Source organism: Pogona vitticeps, chromosome 10, assembly GCF_051106095.1.
Source record: "Pogona vitticeps strain Pit_001003342236 chromosome 10, PviZW2.1, whole genome shotgun sequence".
Classification (NCBI taxonomy): domain Eukaryota; kingdom Metazoa; phylum Chordata; class Lepidosauria; order Squamata; family Agamidae; genus Pogona; species Pogona vitticeps.
The window spans coordinates 15329001-15345769 of NC_135792.1; the positions used below are offsets into that span (position 1 = coordinate 15329001).

At 42.4% G+C, this 16769-nt stretch overlaps 2 protein-coding genes across 3 annotated transcripts in view; both read right to left on the reverse strand.

Moving 5' to 3' along the window:
• Window positions 1-16769, reverse strand: part of LOC144584362 (uncharacterized) — a 182632-nt gene that overhangs the window by 108572 nt on the left and 57291 nt on the right. The window lies entirely within an intron of this gene.
• The window catches only part of RANBP10 (RAN binding protein 10), a 79602-nt gene that overhangs the window by 41316 nt on the left and 21517 nt on the right, over window positions 1-16769 (reverse strand). For both annotated transcript variants that reach the window (XM_072980943.2, XM_072980942.2), the window contains exon 4: window positions 8189-8356. In XM_072980943.2, the coding sequence (XP_072837044.2) occupies window positions 8189-8356 (168 nt within the window). The remainder of the gene's footprint in view (window positions 1-8188; window positions 8357-16769) is intronic.

A 16769-nucleotide genomic window follows, 5' to 3' on the forward strand; every position in this document is an offset into this window, starting at 1 on the left:
TTCTTCGTGGTCACTGTGAATCATACCCTGGGTGACTAAAAAGCTGGCTTACGCGGAGGAGGGTATCACGCCGAGGTAGAAAAATGGACAGCACAACCAAAAGAGGAATTGAACGTCTGGTGAACATCTAGCCAATAGAGACTGATAAAGGTAGAAGGCTGCAACCAAGTGGCGGATGCGCAAACCTCCTGCAGGGGAATCCCTTGGAGGAAAGTTGTGGATGCTGCCAATGCCCTGGTGGAGTGTGGGTAGAGGGGTTGTGGCACCAAAATACGTGCGGGCTGGTAGGCGACCCACTTGGACATACGTTGGAAGGTGACTTGGAGGCCTTTTGACGAGGGCTGGTAGCTGATAAAATAGTCTAGGAGAACCACCGAAATGGCTGCATGTGGGCTACATAAAGAGTCAGAGTCTGTCTGACATCCAGAGTGTGAAGGATATGTTCCTGAGGAGCAGACGGAGATGGTAAGAAGGACAGAAGGACCAAGGGTTGAGAAAGGTGAAACTGGGAGACAACCTTGGGAAGGAACAAAGTATCTACAAAAAGCCAGACCGTGTCAGGGTGGAACTGAAGATATGGGTAGTCAGACCGTAGAGCTGCAAGCTCACTGGCGCGTCATGTGGATGTGATCATCATGAGGAATGCAATTCTAAAGGTTAGGAGATGCAGGTCGACCAATGAGAGGGGCTTGAAAGGGGCCTGTGTGTCAGAGGACTAGTGTCAATGACCACTAAGGTGGAAGAGAGCACACATCAGGGTAGATATATGTTAACCCTTTAAAAATGCTTGTGGGTAGGATGTTTAAAGAATTTAGAGGCTGGTGCTTGGTGCACAACAATAACAGAGAGGTATACCTTGAGCAATGACATAGAAAGTCCTGTGTGCTTAAGGTGTTAGAACAAAACATGGAACTGTCCAGAGGGAGGGGTTAGTTGGTGACTGGGCTATTGAGGAAGTGAAAGGTTGAAACTTTTTCCATTTATACATGTAGGCTCGCCTGGTCAAGGACTTTCTTGCATGATGGAGGACATTCATAAAGGAGGCAGAATCTTCCATGCTGTGAGATGAAGTGCTGGGAGATCTGGGTGGAAGATCTGAGCCCTGTTTTACGTGAGAAGATGAGAGAGACAGGGAAGATGGTAGACTTTGGAAGACAGCTGGCAGAGAGTCAGAAACCAAGGCTGTTGTGGCCATCATGGGACTACGAGAATGGCACTGGCTCTGTCCTGATGGAGACAGACAACTACCCTGTGGAGGAGTGGGAACAGCAGAAAGAGGTAGGTCAGTATTTTGGGCTAATGTCTGATTAAGGTATTGCCGAGGGAGTTCTTGCGGACTCCTGTGTGGGAACAGTAGCGTCTGCATTTTTGGTTTGTTCTGGATGCAAATAGGTTGATTATGGGCATCCCCCAACAAGAGCAGAGGGACCAGAAAACTGTTTGGTCTAGCTCCCACTCTTGAGCTTGGTGTTCCGTGCAGCTGAGTAGATCTTGGCTGGCTATGTGGACTACCGTGAGGCGTATGTGGTGAGAAAGGCACCACTCCCATAGGTCCATAGCGAGCTATAGGAGGCTTGGTGAGTGAGTACCACCCTGCTTGAGCATATAATACATTGCTGTGGTATTGCCACAGAGATAGTTTCTGAAGGCTCTGCAGATGGCTAGTAGCTCTAGCTCATTGATGTGAACCCTTCTTTCCCTCAGTAACCACTGGGCATGGATCTGGAGGGATCTGCAGTGAGCTCTCCAGCCTGTAAGGCTTGCGTCTGCAGTGACTTGTATCCATGGATGGGGCTGCTGGAAGGGCTGTCCCATTGTCAGGTTTTGTTTGGAGGATCACCATGAGAGTTGGGTAGTAGGTTCTAGAGTGACACATAAGAGAGTATGTGGTGGGTCAGAGAGTGGGTTGAACAGCGCTAGAAACCATGACTGAAGGGATCTCATCTTCAGGCGGGTGTGGTGAACAACGGAGGTAACTGAGGCCATCATACCCAGGACACACTGTACCGTCAAGTACACGAGGGGTGAAGGTACTGAGCTGAAAGATTAATTTAAGACATTTGTCATGTGGAAGAAATGCTCGGGCCTCATCAGAGTCCAGGCAGGCTCCAATATAATGGATACATCTGACAGGTACTGGGGTAGATTTTTGTAAGTTTACTGCAAGGCTGAGATCTTGAAGGCGAGTGAAATGGACACCGCACTAGAATCTGCAGCAAGAGCGAGCCGCGAAAAGCCAGTCATTGATGTATGGGAAGACTTGAACACCCTGCAACTTGAGGTATGCTGCTACAGTGGCCATGCATTTGGTGAATATCCGGGCTACTGTGGCCAGCCTGAATTGTAACCTTTTGAATTGATAGGCCTGAGCCCCTAGCTGGAAATGAAAGTAAGGCCTGTTAGCTGGATTGATGAAAATATGGAAGTAGGGGCCTTGTAAATTGATGACCATGAACCAGTCTCTTTTTTTGGATTAGCAGAAGAATGGACTTGAAGGTAACCATGCAAAATTTGGTAGTGGTAATGTAGGATTTACTTCCCTGAGGTAAATCTACATTGGAATTCGATGGAAGTCTCCATCCTTTTTGGGAATGGTGAAATAGCAAGAGAAAAAAAATTGTGACTGCATGGTGTAGTGGCACTGGTTCTATGGCGTCCTTGAGTAATAAGGATTGCATTTCATCCTGTAGGGTTAGTGACAGAGGCGTGATAGTGTGAGATAGTGGAAGAAGCTGGCGGAATTGTATGTGGTACCCCCACTCTATGATGGAGAGGACCCACAGATTTGTGGTGATGTTCCTCCATGCAGGTAAGTGTTGCCAGAGAGTGGGCAGAGGCCGGTGGGGGGTGGTAGCAAGATCTTGGCTAGTGTGATATCAAACTTGATGCTTAGGTTTGTGGTTGCAGTGTCTGACTATAGTTTGTTGCCAGGTCTTGCGGAAAGACTGTTGTTTGTAGTAAGGAACAGTGGTTGTTTGCCTCCAAGATTATTGTTGAAACCTTTGATAGGAGGTGTAGAGGTGACGCCACTGTGTGCATTGTGGGCGCTGTTGGTATGTAGGGTAAATTCTCCAGCAGCTGGAAGCTGTTCGCTTCCTTTGTACATTTTCACGAATGTCATCTGTTTCAGCACTGAAAAGGTCAATGCCATCAAAGGGAAGGTCTTCGATACATGTGCAGGCATCCTCTGCAAGGCTGCTATAAGCCAGGAGAAGCAGTGAAGCGCAACAGAGATGGCCACAGAGGTGGCCTGATACGTGCCTATAGCCCCATGATAGTTAGCGACTTGCATCAAAAAAGCAGTCAAGGAATAGAGCCATCAGACCATTGAGTCTATGTGTCGACTGTCTTTATCAGGTCGAATCAGATTTTGTTGAGCGCGAGACTGAGAAGCCTCACCAAAGATGGAATTAGGAGCAGGCTGCTTCTGTAGAAAAATGGTATCAGGATCATGAACCTGATAGAAGCTGGTTTTGTCCAAGAACGTTTAGCTGTGCTAAGAGGAGAAGGAAGCATAGAGATGTGGACTGGTGTGGCAGTATCCTTAGAAATTGGATCATAAAGATGGTCCGAGAGTTCTGCAGCAGGTCTATGAATCTGGAGCTCGAAAGACTTAGCCATGCGAACCATCAACTGGGCATAAATCTGGAAGACTTCAGCCAGAGACAGTGGGTCCAGATTTGCCAGGTCTGAATCAGGTGGCGTTAAGAGCACTGATGGTGCTCTTTGTGGCCTTGAGCCGTGGTTGGAGGGATCAGCATGGTGAGGTGATTTGATTGACTGCTGATTGACGTTAGTGTCATAAAGCTGCTCACCCAGATACTGGGAGTGGGAGGCTTGGTAAGAGGTTGGTATTGAGGATCCTTGACGTCAATGAGATCGGTGTGGAAGTGGGCTTGATATGGAGCTTGCGGAGCCTGCTGTCGGTGTCAATGGGGCTGCCGAGTTAGTAAGGGCCCTGATGGACCACACTGGATGGCTATGCAGTAGATGGACGGTGGTGATGCCGAGCGGGCCAAATGTTTGAGGACCAGCTGCAAAGGGAAGTAATGGCTTGTCGGTGCCAAGAATCAGGGCAAGAATATCTGTTGGGTTGCCAAGGCTTTTTAGACGCCAATGAATATGCAGCATCAGTTAAGACAGGCGAAGGGAAGGCGGCCAGCTGATAGTAATTGGCAGGCATCTCGGTAGGGCACTGACTGGGGAAAAAGGCCTCCCAATGTTGATACCAACGGCAATGGTAAGTGGTGTCCACACAGGAAGGCAAATGGACATTCTGGTAAGGTTGGTGCCTATGTCTGTGCACTGGTGGCCAAGGTGACAGGCCCACAGGGGGAACACCATGACAACATGGTGTCATGTTGTGCAGCAGGTGAAGCAGCCTTGGAGGACCCACTAGGGCATCTGGAGAACTGTGGAGGACTGGTAGGTGGAAAAGTAGCCAGTCGGTCAATGAACTGGTCCCAATCAGGTGACTGGGAAGGATGAGGATGGACGGAGGAGCATCATTATCGGAGAGGGATTCAACGTAGACAAGGTAGATTCGGGAGGTAGTTGCAAAGTCGGTGCTGAAATAGTCTTCGACTCCAAGAACTTGGCCTTTTTTGATGGATGAAGTTCAGCCACCAAAGGTTGGTTGGTCAACGCCTTCTGATTGGTGACTGGAGGCGTCAATGTCGAATGCTTGGTCTTGTGAGGCTGGGAGGCAAAACATAAGGCTGAAGTTGAAGTTGAAGGGGCCCTTTGTTCTCCAGAAAGGAAGGGGATGGCCAATAGATGTTTTGCTACTTTGGAAATGGCCTTGTCCATGGCTCTAGCCTGCGGCACAGATTGCACAATGATTGTGCCATCCGTTTGCCTGGTTGGAGGGATTGTTCCCAAAATCGAAGCTTAAGCCTCGAAAGGCGACTGTGTAGAACCCCATGCCTGAAGTTCTTACAGTGGAGACTGAGAGTGGTCTGATGAGCCTCTTCAAAACAAAACAGGCACTTAGCATGGCCGTCGGAGGGCAATCTCATTGTTACTTAAATGGGCCTGAAGAGGGGGGGGAGCTGGCCCGAAGGCTGAAGCTAATAGGAAAAGGTAAAGAAATAAGTACATAAAGTTAAAATAATAAGGGTTTTTTCCTTTCTTTTTTTCAGAGAAAAGACTCACAGAAGCTATGAGTGAGTCTCTCAACACAGCGGGTGAAGAGAAACTGAAGGGAGAGCCTTGGCGCCAAGGTATATACACTAGGAGGGAGGAGCTTGTACTAATGTGTCTTTCCAGACCACAGAAGCGCTATAATGTTCCAACAAGGCTCTGCGCATGTGCAGATCACCCAGAGTGTGATTCATAAGAGGCCATGAACAAGTAGTCCTTTCTCTGTTCTACAATTTATTCCACTGACGATTCAAAAAATATAGGAAAGAGGAAAAAAAGCTTCTCCATACTGCACAATTTTATAAATCTTTTATAAAATCACACCTGAATCTCCTTTGCTTAGCCTTTGTTTGTAATACTTTTTCTTCACTAAGACCACCCAAATAGTTTACTGCAGTCACTCGCTTGTCCCTTTTTGATTTGCCTGACCATGAGTATGGTACAGGAGCTGGGGGTGACAGGAAGACACATTAGCCTTTCCTGACTGCACTCTGAATTAGATGAAGCATAATATATACTCTCTGGGATGGGCAGTATTATAAAATGCAAACCAAAAGATTGCATGAAATTGATTAAAGCCTAGGAGCTAAGGGACTAAGGCTTGTGAAATCTCCTTACTACTGGACGAATTTCTCAGATATTTGACTGGGATGATATTTGGGGAAGAACATGATGAAGCTAGTGGTATGGTGAAATGAACTCTTCATTTAGCTTCAATGGAATATACCTATATATTAAAGAGGCTATCACCGCACTATTAAATACCCACTGACTTTCTTTCCAACCAACCAGGATCTCTGCATTTTTATACTACGTATAAATATTTGTCATGTATTTCTTACTTATTATGTCTAAAGAAGTGGACTTGTCCATGAAACCTCTCATTAAAATATAACAAGATGCCACCACATTTTTGTCTTTTTATTTGTTCTTTTCTTTTTTAAAATTTTGTTTTTATCTATAATGCTTGCACAAACTAGCATGGCTAGCTCTTCTATAACTACATTTAGATCAGAGTGGGCAACACGTAGCCCTCAGAGACTGCATCCTCCAGCACCAATGAGTCACAGCACACATCAGATTTTTATCTAAAAAGAACAAAAAACAAAAACCTCCAACTCAGAATGCCCCCTTGTGCCCTGTAGAGATTGATTGAGGAGGGAGTCAATTTTGCCATGTTCTGAAGACACCCCACATCCCAATTTTAATTTTTATTCAAAACTGGCCATCAGAGGGTGAAAGAGGACTTGCTCAATAAAGAAAGAATTCCTCACAATTTTTAGAAGGGCGAAGGTGGGGTTCATATGACCAAGTGCTGGTTTGAGGCTTTGATGGTTTAAGGATGAGCATGGCATTAATACAAAATGTAGATGAAATGCATGCATAAGCAATTTGAATTTTAGAATTCAGTTTACTTACAGTCATGGCCAAAAATATTGGCACCCTTGCAATTCTGTCAGAAAATGAAACCCTTCTCTCAAAAAAATGTTGCAGCTGCAAATGTTTTGGTACTCACATGTTCATTTCTTTGGTTTGCATTGGAACAACACAAAAAACAGAGGAGAGAATGCCAGTGCATTTTTGGGTTTCTGTGTGGGATTGTATCAGATTTGACTTCTCTCCTCTGTTTTTTGTGTTGTTCCAACGCAAACCAAAGAAATGAGCATGTGAATACCAAAACATTTGCAACTGCAACAATTTTTGGGGAGAAGGGTTTCATTTTCTGACAGAATTTCAAGGGTGCCAATATTTTTGGCCATAACTGTATGACATCATCTACACTTCCAAGCAGTGTTGGCACGAGATATTCTGCCCATTTAGAGATTATTTCCAATCTTGATCTATCCTCTCATACTTTTATTGGAGCAGGTCATTTCTTTCTTCAAGGCATGGCCAGTCCTGTATTTGTCTCACAGGATAACCCTAGTCAACTTTGCCCAAATGGAAGATGCAATGTAAATTATGTGGTGGATAAAGAAAAGGCACACACTGTTTTGAAGTGTCAAATAGGATCTTATGACATTATAGGTCAACAAAAAAGCATCCACCAAATGCCTACATCAGTAAAACACAGTAGAAAGATCTGATCTGTCATTTATTTCTGTGTGTCCAAAACTTCAGGCACAGTGACAGAGCGTGAACTACAGTGCATTTGAAAGCACGTACCTACTGAATCTCTGTGACTGCCCAATAGAGTTTCATGTTTGGCCCAAGGCCTATTATGTTTAGTTTATTAAGAAGAAACTGCAGGCCACCTGTTAACTGAGTACAATCAGATAAAATCATTTGTATCTATGCCAGCTTAAATGTAATAGCTGAAATATGCTCAGCTATCATGACAGCTCCACTATCAAAGTGAGATATTTCAGAATATAGCATTTGAACACTGTATTCAGGTTTTCTTCTGCTTACATAGTGATGCAAATTTGGCCTCTGTATGTCTCAATATCATGGATTACTTTTCCATTTGTAAAATCTAAGGACAAGGAGAGGATCCTTGTAGAAGTGAGACAAATGTGTTAAACTCTTCCTGCCTTATAAAAATAGTTTCAGGGGGAGGAACAGGAGAATGAGACAATATTTGATTACACTTTACCTAAAAGGCGTGATGAGGCCTTTGTTTAAAACAAATTAATTAACTAACACTTACTGAAACGCACTATACCAGATAATATCTATCCTGAATTCTAGAGCATGTGACATTATCACAGCTCCAGCACGCTGAATGAGATGGATTACCTAAATCCATTTCAATCTAGGTTCTGGCCAGACTGTGAGATTGCTTCAGGCATCTTGATGTTCAATACTTTGTGTGTTTCTTACAGCCGAACTGGCCAGAGGATGTCAATAGATAACACTAGCTATTTACACACTTACAAGCATTAGCACAAATAATTATGCCATGCTCTCTCCTCCTGTTTTTTGTTTCATCCAGAAGCAAGAAGTTCTTCACTGCTTTGTTAGAGCTTAAATTAGAAGGACAGACAACTGCTTGGTTTGCAATTCAGAAACAAAATTAAACAAAGTGAAATTATTGCTTGTCTACCTAAACTGTGTCCATTCTTTGTATAGAAGCATGTGTTATTGATGAGGTTCACACAGCAGCCAATCACATCGCCAGTCGTGAACGTAGGGCCATAGGGCTGTCCTGTCCCAGAAGAACAGAAGGAGTGTCCATCATCACCATGGTAGCCATAAGAGTGCTTATCCCAACCTAAAGAGAAGAGAACAAGTTTAGGGTAGTTTTATTAACAACAGGAACAAACAGATTTAACAGGATGAGTTAACACGCAATGTACATCTTTTGCAAAATACAAAAATACATCATGATATGAAGGAAGGGTAAATAAAGTGGTGCCTCGCATAGCGAGGGTTAATCCGTTCCGGATTAACCTTCGCTATAGCGAAACATCGCTGAACGGATCAAAAAAACCCGATGTTTAATGCGTTCCAAAAGGGCCGAAAACTCACAGTTCAGCGATGCTTCCTATGGCCGGCAGCCATTTTTGTGCCCTCGTTAAGCGAGGGGAGGGCGTGAAAACACTGCACGCGGCCATTTCGGGGCTTCTGGCGGCCATTTTGGCCGCCGAACAGCTGATCGTCGGGGGTTCATTTTGCGAAGATCGGTAAGCGAAACGCTTACCGATCTTCGCAAAGCGAGTTTCGCCCTATCTAAGCGTCGTTGAGCGATCGCATTAGCGATCCAAAAAAGGGATCGCTATGCGATTTTGTCGTTGTACGGTGCGCTCGTTAAGCGAGGCACCACTGTATAAGTATAGTAAACATTTTAACACCATTAATAAAAGGAAGAGGATTTTTGAAAAACAAGGTGGTATTTCATGATCTCTCTTTCATCAGATTCAAATAAGCTTCACAGAATAGGCCAGAATATGGAGAAAGATCAATTTTGGGGTTTGAGGTTTGCCTGGGAAAACATTCTAGTTTTTAATACACATTGGGGGAGAAAGAAAGAATAAATGAACCCCAGCCATTATTTCTTCTTTAGTTTACAAAATACATAATTACTAAGTTTAAGATGCACAATCAAATTGTACTTAAAAATTAAGCATATTTAATTATGATTATGGTAACTGCACATAAAAATATGAAGCTTTCTTCAAGATTATTTATAGTTCAGGAACACTATGGCAATGATGGAAACTGTAACAATCACTGGTTTTAATACCTGGGGAGTCAGATTTGCCCCAGATTCTCCCTCTACTCATGTTCTTTCACATCTAACTCAAAAGCCGCTTGGTGGATTAATTAATTTAAAAATTAATTAATCAAATATCCTTATTTTAATAGTGCATTAACAAATCTGTTGTTAAATGAGAATATTCTGAATGCTGGGTAAATTTGGAACCCACTATATTGGATGTGCTGCAAAAAACACCCTTATTTTGATTGGGGTCTGATATTTTAGTACAACCCACAGTTTTAAGAAGATGAGGTGGAAGAGAAGACCTGGATCATTTTTTCTGTACATGGGATATCAAGTTCCCCAAAACATAGTAGAGGTATCTAAAGGATAGGATAGCTAAAGCAAAATCAAAACAAAACAATCTTTGGTATGAACTGTGAAATATATATGTAGAATAACCAAACACTTCTGAACAGCCTTACAGTTTTTGACTTTGCTTTTTAAAATAGCAGAACAAAACATTATTATTTATTTCATAAGCCAGGCCAAACATTTAATCATAAGAAAAATTATAATACTGTTCTAGGTTTGAAGTAAGCCGTGAGAAACATAGAAGCAGGTGATACCTTTAATTGACTAATCATCATCATCATCCCTCCATGGACACAGGCCTTGATGAGGCGAAGGGGCTTGTGTGCTTCATTGAGATTGACAGCTATGCTGAAGGGTCTCCCAAGCCAGACAGGTTTCAGCTGAGAAGCTAGACCAACTGTGCCCACCAAAAATCAACTATGATGAGAGGATATAAACAGAGCCATACCAGATCGGTCATTGCCCAGGTCAACAAGGACCGCATCAGATGCTATACGCCCTGGGCATCTGGTGACAAATGGGCTACAGGGCTCAGCAGACCCTGTTCAGAGACCAGGACAGACTGATGCAAAGCTACTGTAACAACGTAAACGCAAAACTTGGACTGTCACTGAAAATCGATGGAACACCTTCGATGATAGGGGGTGTTAATGGTTTGGCAACTAAAATTACCAATTGTGCAAATCATATCACAACTTTTGTGCAAATCACATCATAAGCCTTCACGAATACATATCACAACTGTTCATTGTGTTGCACACAAACTTCAGTTAAGTGTGCTGAAGTCACTTAAAAGAGTATCCTATATTGATGAAATCGACCATTGCCTAATTTCTGTGTACAAATTATACAACAGGTCCAGTAAAAAGCAAAAGCAATCGTCGGAAACAACAGAAGTTCTCTCAACAAAACTGCTGAAATTGCAGAAATTGCATACAGTACATTGGGTAGCCAGCAAAGTGAGGACCATCAAAGCTGTCATTCAAGACTGGAGATCTTTTGTGACACACCTTGAAAATGTGAGCTCTGGGAAGGAGAGCGACAGCAACAAAGCTAAAGGCATTCTGAAGACCCTGAAAAAGTACAGATTGTTAAGAACCTTGCATTTTCTCCATGATTTTTTGTTGCCTTTGAAAAAACTCTGATTTTTCAGAAGCCTGATCTGCTAATAAATCAAGGACAGATTCATATCAAGAAAACAACAGCCAGTCTTGAAGAACTGAAAAGAACTCCAGGCCCTATGGAAAATGAATTTATAAATACAGTGGTGCCTCGCAAGATGAATGCCTCGTGGGACGAAAAACTCACAAGACAAAAGGGTCTTGCGATATTTTTTCGTTTTGTGAGGCGCGTTTCCCATAGGAATACATTGAAATTTAATTAATGCGTTCCTATAGGGAAAAAAAAGCTGCCCCCCGCCGCCAGCACCGCTATCAAAGGCAGCCTCCCGGGGTTTGCCCAGCACGTAAAAAGGCAGGGGGAAAGCACCATTTTTGAAGTCCCTAAACTCAGATCCTGACATCATCATTTTGCCAGTAGACAAAGGCAACACCACAGTAATCATGCAAACAGAAGAATACAAGGACAAAATCAGGGAACTTCTAGACCCCACCACTTACAAACTCAAGAACACGGCCAGACAGCCCAAAAAACCTACAGCAACCATCAGATCCCGGCCGTGAAAGCTTTCAAGAATACAGTCATGCCCCGCTTTAAGATTACCTCGCATTACGAGCACGCTTGAGCCTCTATTGTCTCAGGCCTCCAGGAGTGCTCACTCCTCTTCTCTAGTAGCTGCCACCACTATTTCAATTTCAATATCAATTACTCAGAGAGACCAGTGTTACTTTAAAACTTAAACTTGTTTATTTGATCAGTAAAATATAATAAGTAAATCACCAGTTGATAATCAATTTCTCTCACTCACTGAACTCACTAACACAAAGCTTCTAACTCTCACTGACTTTCTGGCACACTGTCTCTCAGACTCACAGAACTCTGCCACACATACTCCATACACTCCTTTATATCCCAGCCCCTCCCCCTTTTGCACCACCTTCCGTTCCCTCATTGGCTCCTTTTCCACTGCTCAGCTGTGACGGACAGCTGAGGGCAGGGCTGAACGTTACAACGACTAGTCCGCTTCACAACGACATTTTTGCGATCGCTGATTGGTGGCTTCAAAATTGCCACCAGGTAATTAAAATGGCTCCCCGTTGTGTTTAGGGACAGATTCCTCACTATACAGGCACCGAAAATGGCCGCTGTATGGAGGATCTTCGCTGGACGGTAAGTTTTTAGCCCACTGGAACGCATTGAATGTTTTTCAATGCGTTTCAATGGGCTTTTAATTTTCGCTTTATGATGTTTTTGCTTAACAGCGATTTTCCTGGAACGGATTATCGCCGTTAAGCGAGGCAGCACTGTGCATTTAACAGATACTTAGGCTTTTGCTTAAAATTTGTATCTGTTATATAATACCAATGTTTTTATAATTTTGACTGTGCCTGGTGTGGTGTTCTTCTTCTACTACTACTACTACTACTACTACTACTACTACTACTACTACTACTACTACTACTACTACTACTACTACTAATAATAATAATAATAATAATAATAATAATAATAATAATAATAATAATAATAATAATAATAATACTACTACTACTACTACTAATAATAATAATAATAATAATAATGATATGTTATTATTAAGACATAAGACATAAGACATAAGACATAAGAAATTTATTTGTCATTGCGCTCACAAGTGGGTGCAACGAAATGAGGTGCTCTTCCCCAAGGTAAAACTGGACAACACTACAAAAAAAGTTAAAATATACTCAACTTTCACCATCCAAATATAGATACCCCGTTTTCTCTCAGCAATTAAAATCCACCAAAAACCTATGGCCCCACATTTAAACTCAATACTGCACTTGGGTAAAAACTGTTCTTGAATCTGCTTGTCCTTGCTTTCAATACCCTGAATCTCCTTCCTGATGGTAATAGTTTAAAGAGCTGATATCCCGGATGAGAGATACAATACAATTAGATTATAATATAATACAATTAAGAATAGTATTACATCAGTTCTCATGAAAACACTGAAAGCACACCTTTATTCTAATAGATGTAACCAGTTATGGAATTATCCATTCTGTACACAGCAATCTGATTCTATTTTGAGATAACCAGAGCACCAGTCTAAAGAACATAACCACTGTTCTGATTTTGTATTGCAGGAAGACTTTAAGAATAGAAGTGTTGTTTTTAGAATCTGACGTTTTAATTGAAATATAAGAGTACAGTACAGTATTATTAATCAACTCATTAATGGAATTTTCATTTTTGTTCAGTAATCATTGCATGTCAGGGTTTTTTTTTGCAGGTCATTATGGTTAAGTTTGCTTTACCTGATTTTCCTGATCCTTAACAATACCTCCAGCTTTTTCCCATACCTCCTTTCTTTTCTTATCCCACAAAGTTGTTGGTGTTGTAGATCTCCTTCCCTTATTTTCTTCAGTCCTCCAGCAAAGGACACTGTGTCTGCAGGATAAAAGCAGTCTGGTAATACCAGAAAGTATCCTTTGGACTTGATGGCTTGTAGGCCCCTTCCAACTTCACTCTTCTATGATTCTATCAGTTAACCCAGTCTTTGGTATATACACCTCAGGGTATTGGCATAATGTTCATTTAAAAATTCAAAGTCTGAATAACAAGGTTCTGAGGAAGAATTATATGTACAAATGTATATTGCCATTCCAGCTGCTGTTTTCCTTTACTCTTTACTGCTGCTATTTTAATGAAGAGTTTGACAGATATTTCTTATGCTCTGGTACAGAGCTGATAGAAACTAGCCATTCAGCGTGCTATTAAAAACTGGCACAATTACTTAAAATTTAGCAAGCAATTGGATTTCTGTGGATGAATTAGAAAATAAGTTTACAATTTACAGTTACAATGCTACATGCTGTCACAGGTCTTAGAAACCCATCTGAGCAAATCCAAGATTCCCACATGGAAGAAGAAAGCTACTTATTTTATGAATACAATACTACTGTACAAGATCCCATTAAAATACAATCCTAAAACATTCCCCTTGCCATTAATACTTCAAGTACAGTATATCTTTTTTTGGTCATAACTTTCTGAGAAAAGGAAGGAAGAACAACTCTTGACACACAGATACCTCTACCAGTGTAATCTATACCCTATTTTGAGAAGAATATAATGCATCAACCAAGGTTCACCAAGGTTTGCTAATGTCACACATAGTCAATTAAAGAAGAGGTAGCCATGTTAGCCTATGCAAGTATTGCATTACAGTTACGAATTACAACAAAATTAAAAAATTAAAATAAAACAACAAATAAAACAGAAAAATGTTGTTGTTGTTTAGTCGTTTAGTCGTGTCCGACTCTTCATGACCCCATGGACCAGAGCACGCCAGGCCCTCCTGTCTTTCACTGCCTCCTGGAGTTGGGTCAAATTCATGGTGGTAGCTTCGATGACACTGTCCAACTATCTCATCCTCTGTTGTCCCTTTCTCCTCTTGCCTTCACACTTTCCCAACATCAGGGTCTTTTCCAGGGAGTCTTCTTTTCCCAGGAGATGGCCAAAGTATTGGAGCCTCAGATTCAGGATCTGTCCTTCCAGTGAGCACTCAGGGTTAATTTCCTTTAGAATGGATAGGTTTGATCTCCTTGCAGTCCAGGGGACTCTTAAGAGTCTCCTCCAGCACCACAATTCAAAAGCATCAATTCTTCGGCGCTCTGCTTTCTTTATGGTCCAGAAAATTGTAGTGGCACCTTAATGTGAGCTTTCATGGACAAGTCCACTTTCTCAGACATACCGGCAATACATACGCAAGGTGAGTTACAAAGTTGTCAGCTAAATTTAACAGAAGCCACCAATGAGTTTATTCTTTCATAACTGGCAGATTCGCATGCTTCCTACTGATGAATCTCAACCTCCCCACGTCCAATAATTATTTGAAAGTGTGCTCTGTTTTCCTCTGGTTCCTCGCTTTCTCATAAGTCAACTATCGCTCTGATTTCATTAAGGTCGTTGTCTAGTCGTTTAGTCGTGACCGACTTCATGACCCCATGGACCAGAGCACACCAGGCCCTCCTATCTTCCACTGCCTCCCGTAGTTGCGTCGAATTCATGTTGGTTGCTTCGAAGACACTGTCCAACCATCTCATCCTCCGTCGTCCCCTTCTCCTCTTGCCTTCACACTTTCCTAACATCAAGGTCTTTTTCAAGGAGTTTTCTCTTCTCATGAGATGGCCAAAGTACTGGAGCCTCAGCTTCAGGATCTGTCCTTCCAGGGAGCACTCAGGGTTGATTTCCTTTAGAATTGATAGGTTTATTCCCCTTGCAGTCCAGGGGACTCTCAAGAGCCTCCTCCAGCACCACAGTTCAAAGGCATCAATTCTTCGGCGGTCAGCTTCCTTTATGGTACAGCTCTCACATCCATACATCACGACAGGAAAAACCATAGCTTTGACTATTCGGACTTTTGTTGGCAAGGTGATGTCTCTGCTTTTTAAGATGCTGTCAAGGTATGTCATCGCTTTCCTCCCAAGAAGCAGGCATCTTTTAATTTCGTGGCTGCTGTCTCCATCTGCAGTGATCATGGAGCCCAGGAAAGTAAAATCTGTCACTGCCTCCATATCTTCCCCTTCTATTTCTCAGGAGGTGATGGGACCAGTGGCCATGATCTTAGTTTTTTGATGTTGAGTTTCAGACCATTTTTTGCACTCTCCTCTTTCATCCTCACTTTCTGCCATCAGAGTGGTATCATCTGCATATTGGAGGTTGTTGATATTTCTTCCGGCAATCTTAATTCCGGCTTGGATTTCCTCCAGTCCAGCCTTCTGCATGATGTATCCTGCATATAAGTTAAATAAGCAGGGGGACAATATACAGCCTTGTCGTACTCCTTTCCCAATTTTGAACCAATCAGTTGTTCCATATCCTGTTCTAACTGTTGCTTCCTGCCCCACATATAGGTTTCTCAGGAGATAGATAAGGTGGTCAGGCGCTCCCATTTCTTTAAGGACTTGCCATAGTTTATTGTAGTCCACACAGTAAAAGGCTTTTTTGCATAGTCAATGAAGCAGAAGTAGATATTTTTCTGGAACTCTCTGGCTTTCTCCATAATCCAGCGCATGTTAGCAATTTGGTCTCTAGTTCCTCTGCCCCTTCGGAATCCAGCTTGTACTTCTGGGAGTTCTCGGTCCACATACTGCTGAAGCCTAATTGTAGGATTTTGAGCATAACCTTGCTAGCATGTGAAATGAGTGCAATTGTGCGGTAGTTGGAGCATTCTTTGGCACTGCTCTTCTTTGGGATTGGGATGTAGATTGATCTTTTCCAGTCCTCTGGCCACTGTTGAGTTTTCCAAACTTGCTGGCATAGTGAATGTAGCACATTAACAGCATCATCTTTTAAGATTTTAAATAGTTCCACTGGAATGCCATCACCTCCACTGGCCTTTTTGTTAGCCAGGCTTTCTAAGGCCCACTTGACTTCATTCTCCAGGATGTCTGGCTCAAGGTCAGCAACTACATTGTCTGGGTTGTCTGGGATATCCAAATCTTTCTGATATAATTCCTCTGTGTATTCTTGCCACCTCTTCTTGATGTCTTCTGCTTCTGTTAGGTCCCTCCCATTTTTGTCCTTTATCATGTCCATCTTTGCGCGAAATGTTCCTCTAATATCTCCAATTTTCCTGAACAGATCTCTGGTTTTTCCTTTTCTGTTACAGTATTTTCCTCTATTTCTTTGCTTTGTTCATTTAAGAAGGCCCTCTTGTCTCTCTTTGCTATTCTTTGGAAGTCTGCATTCAGTTTTCTGTAACTTTCCCTATCTCCCTTGCATTTTGTTTCCCTTCTCCTCTTTGCTATTTCTAAGGCCTCGTTGGACAGCCACTTTGCTTTCTTGCATTTCCTTTTCTTTGGGATGGTTTTTGTTGCCGCCTCCTGTACAATGTTACGAGCCTCTATCCAAAGTTCTTCAGGCACTCTATCCACCAAATCTAGTTCCTTACATCTGCTCTTTACTGCCACTGTGTATTCATAAGGGATTTGGTTTAGCCCAG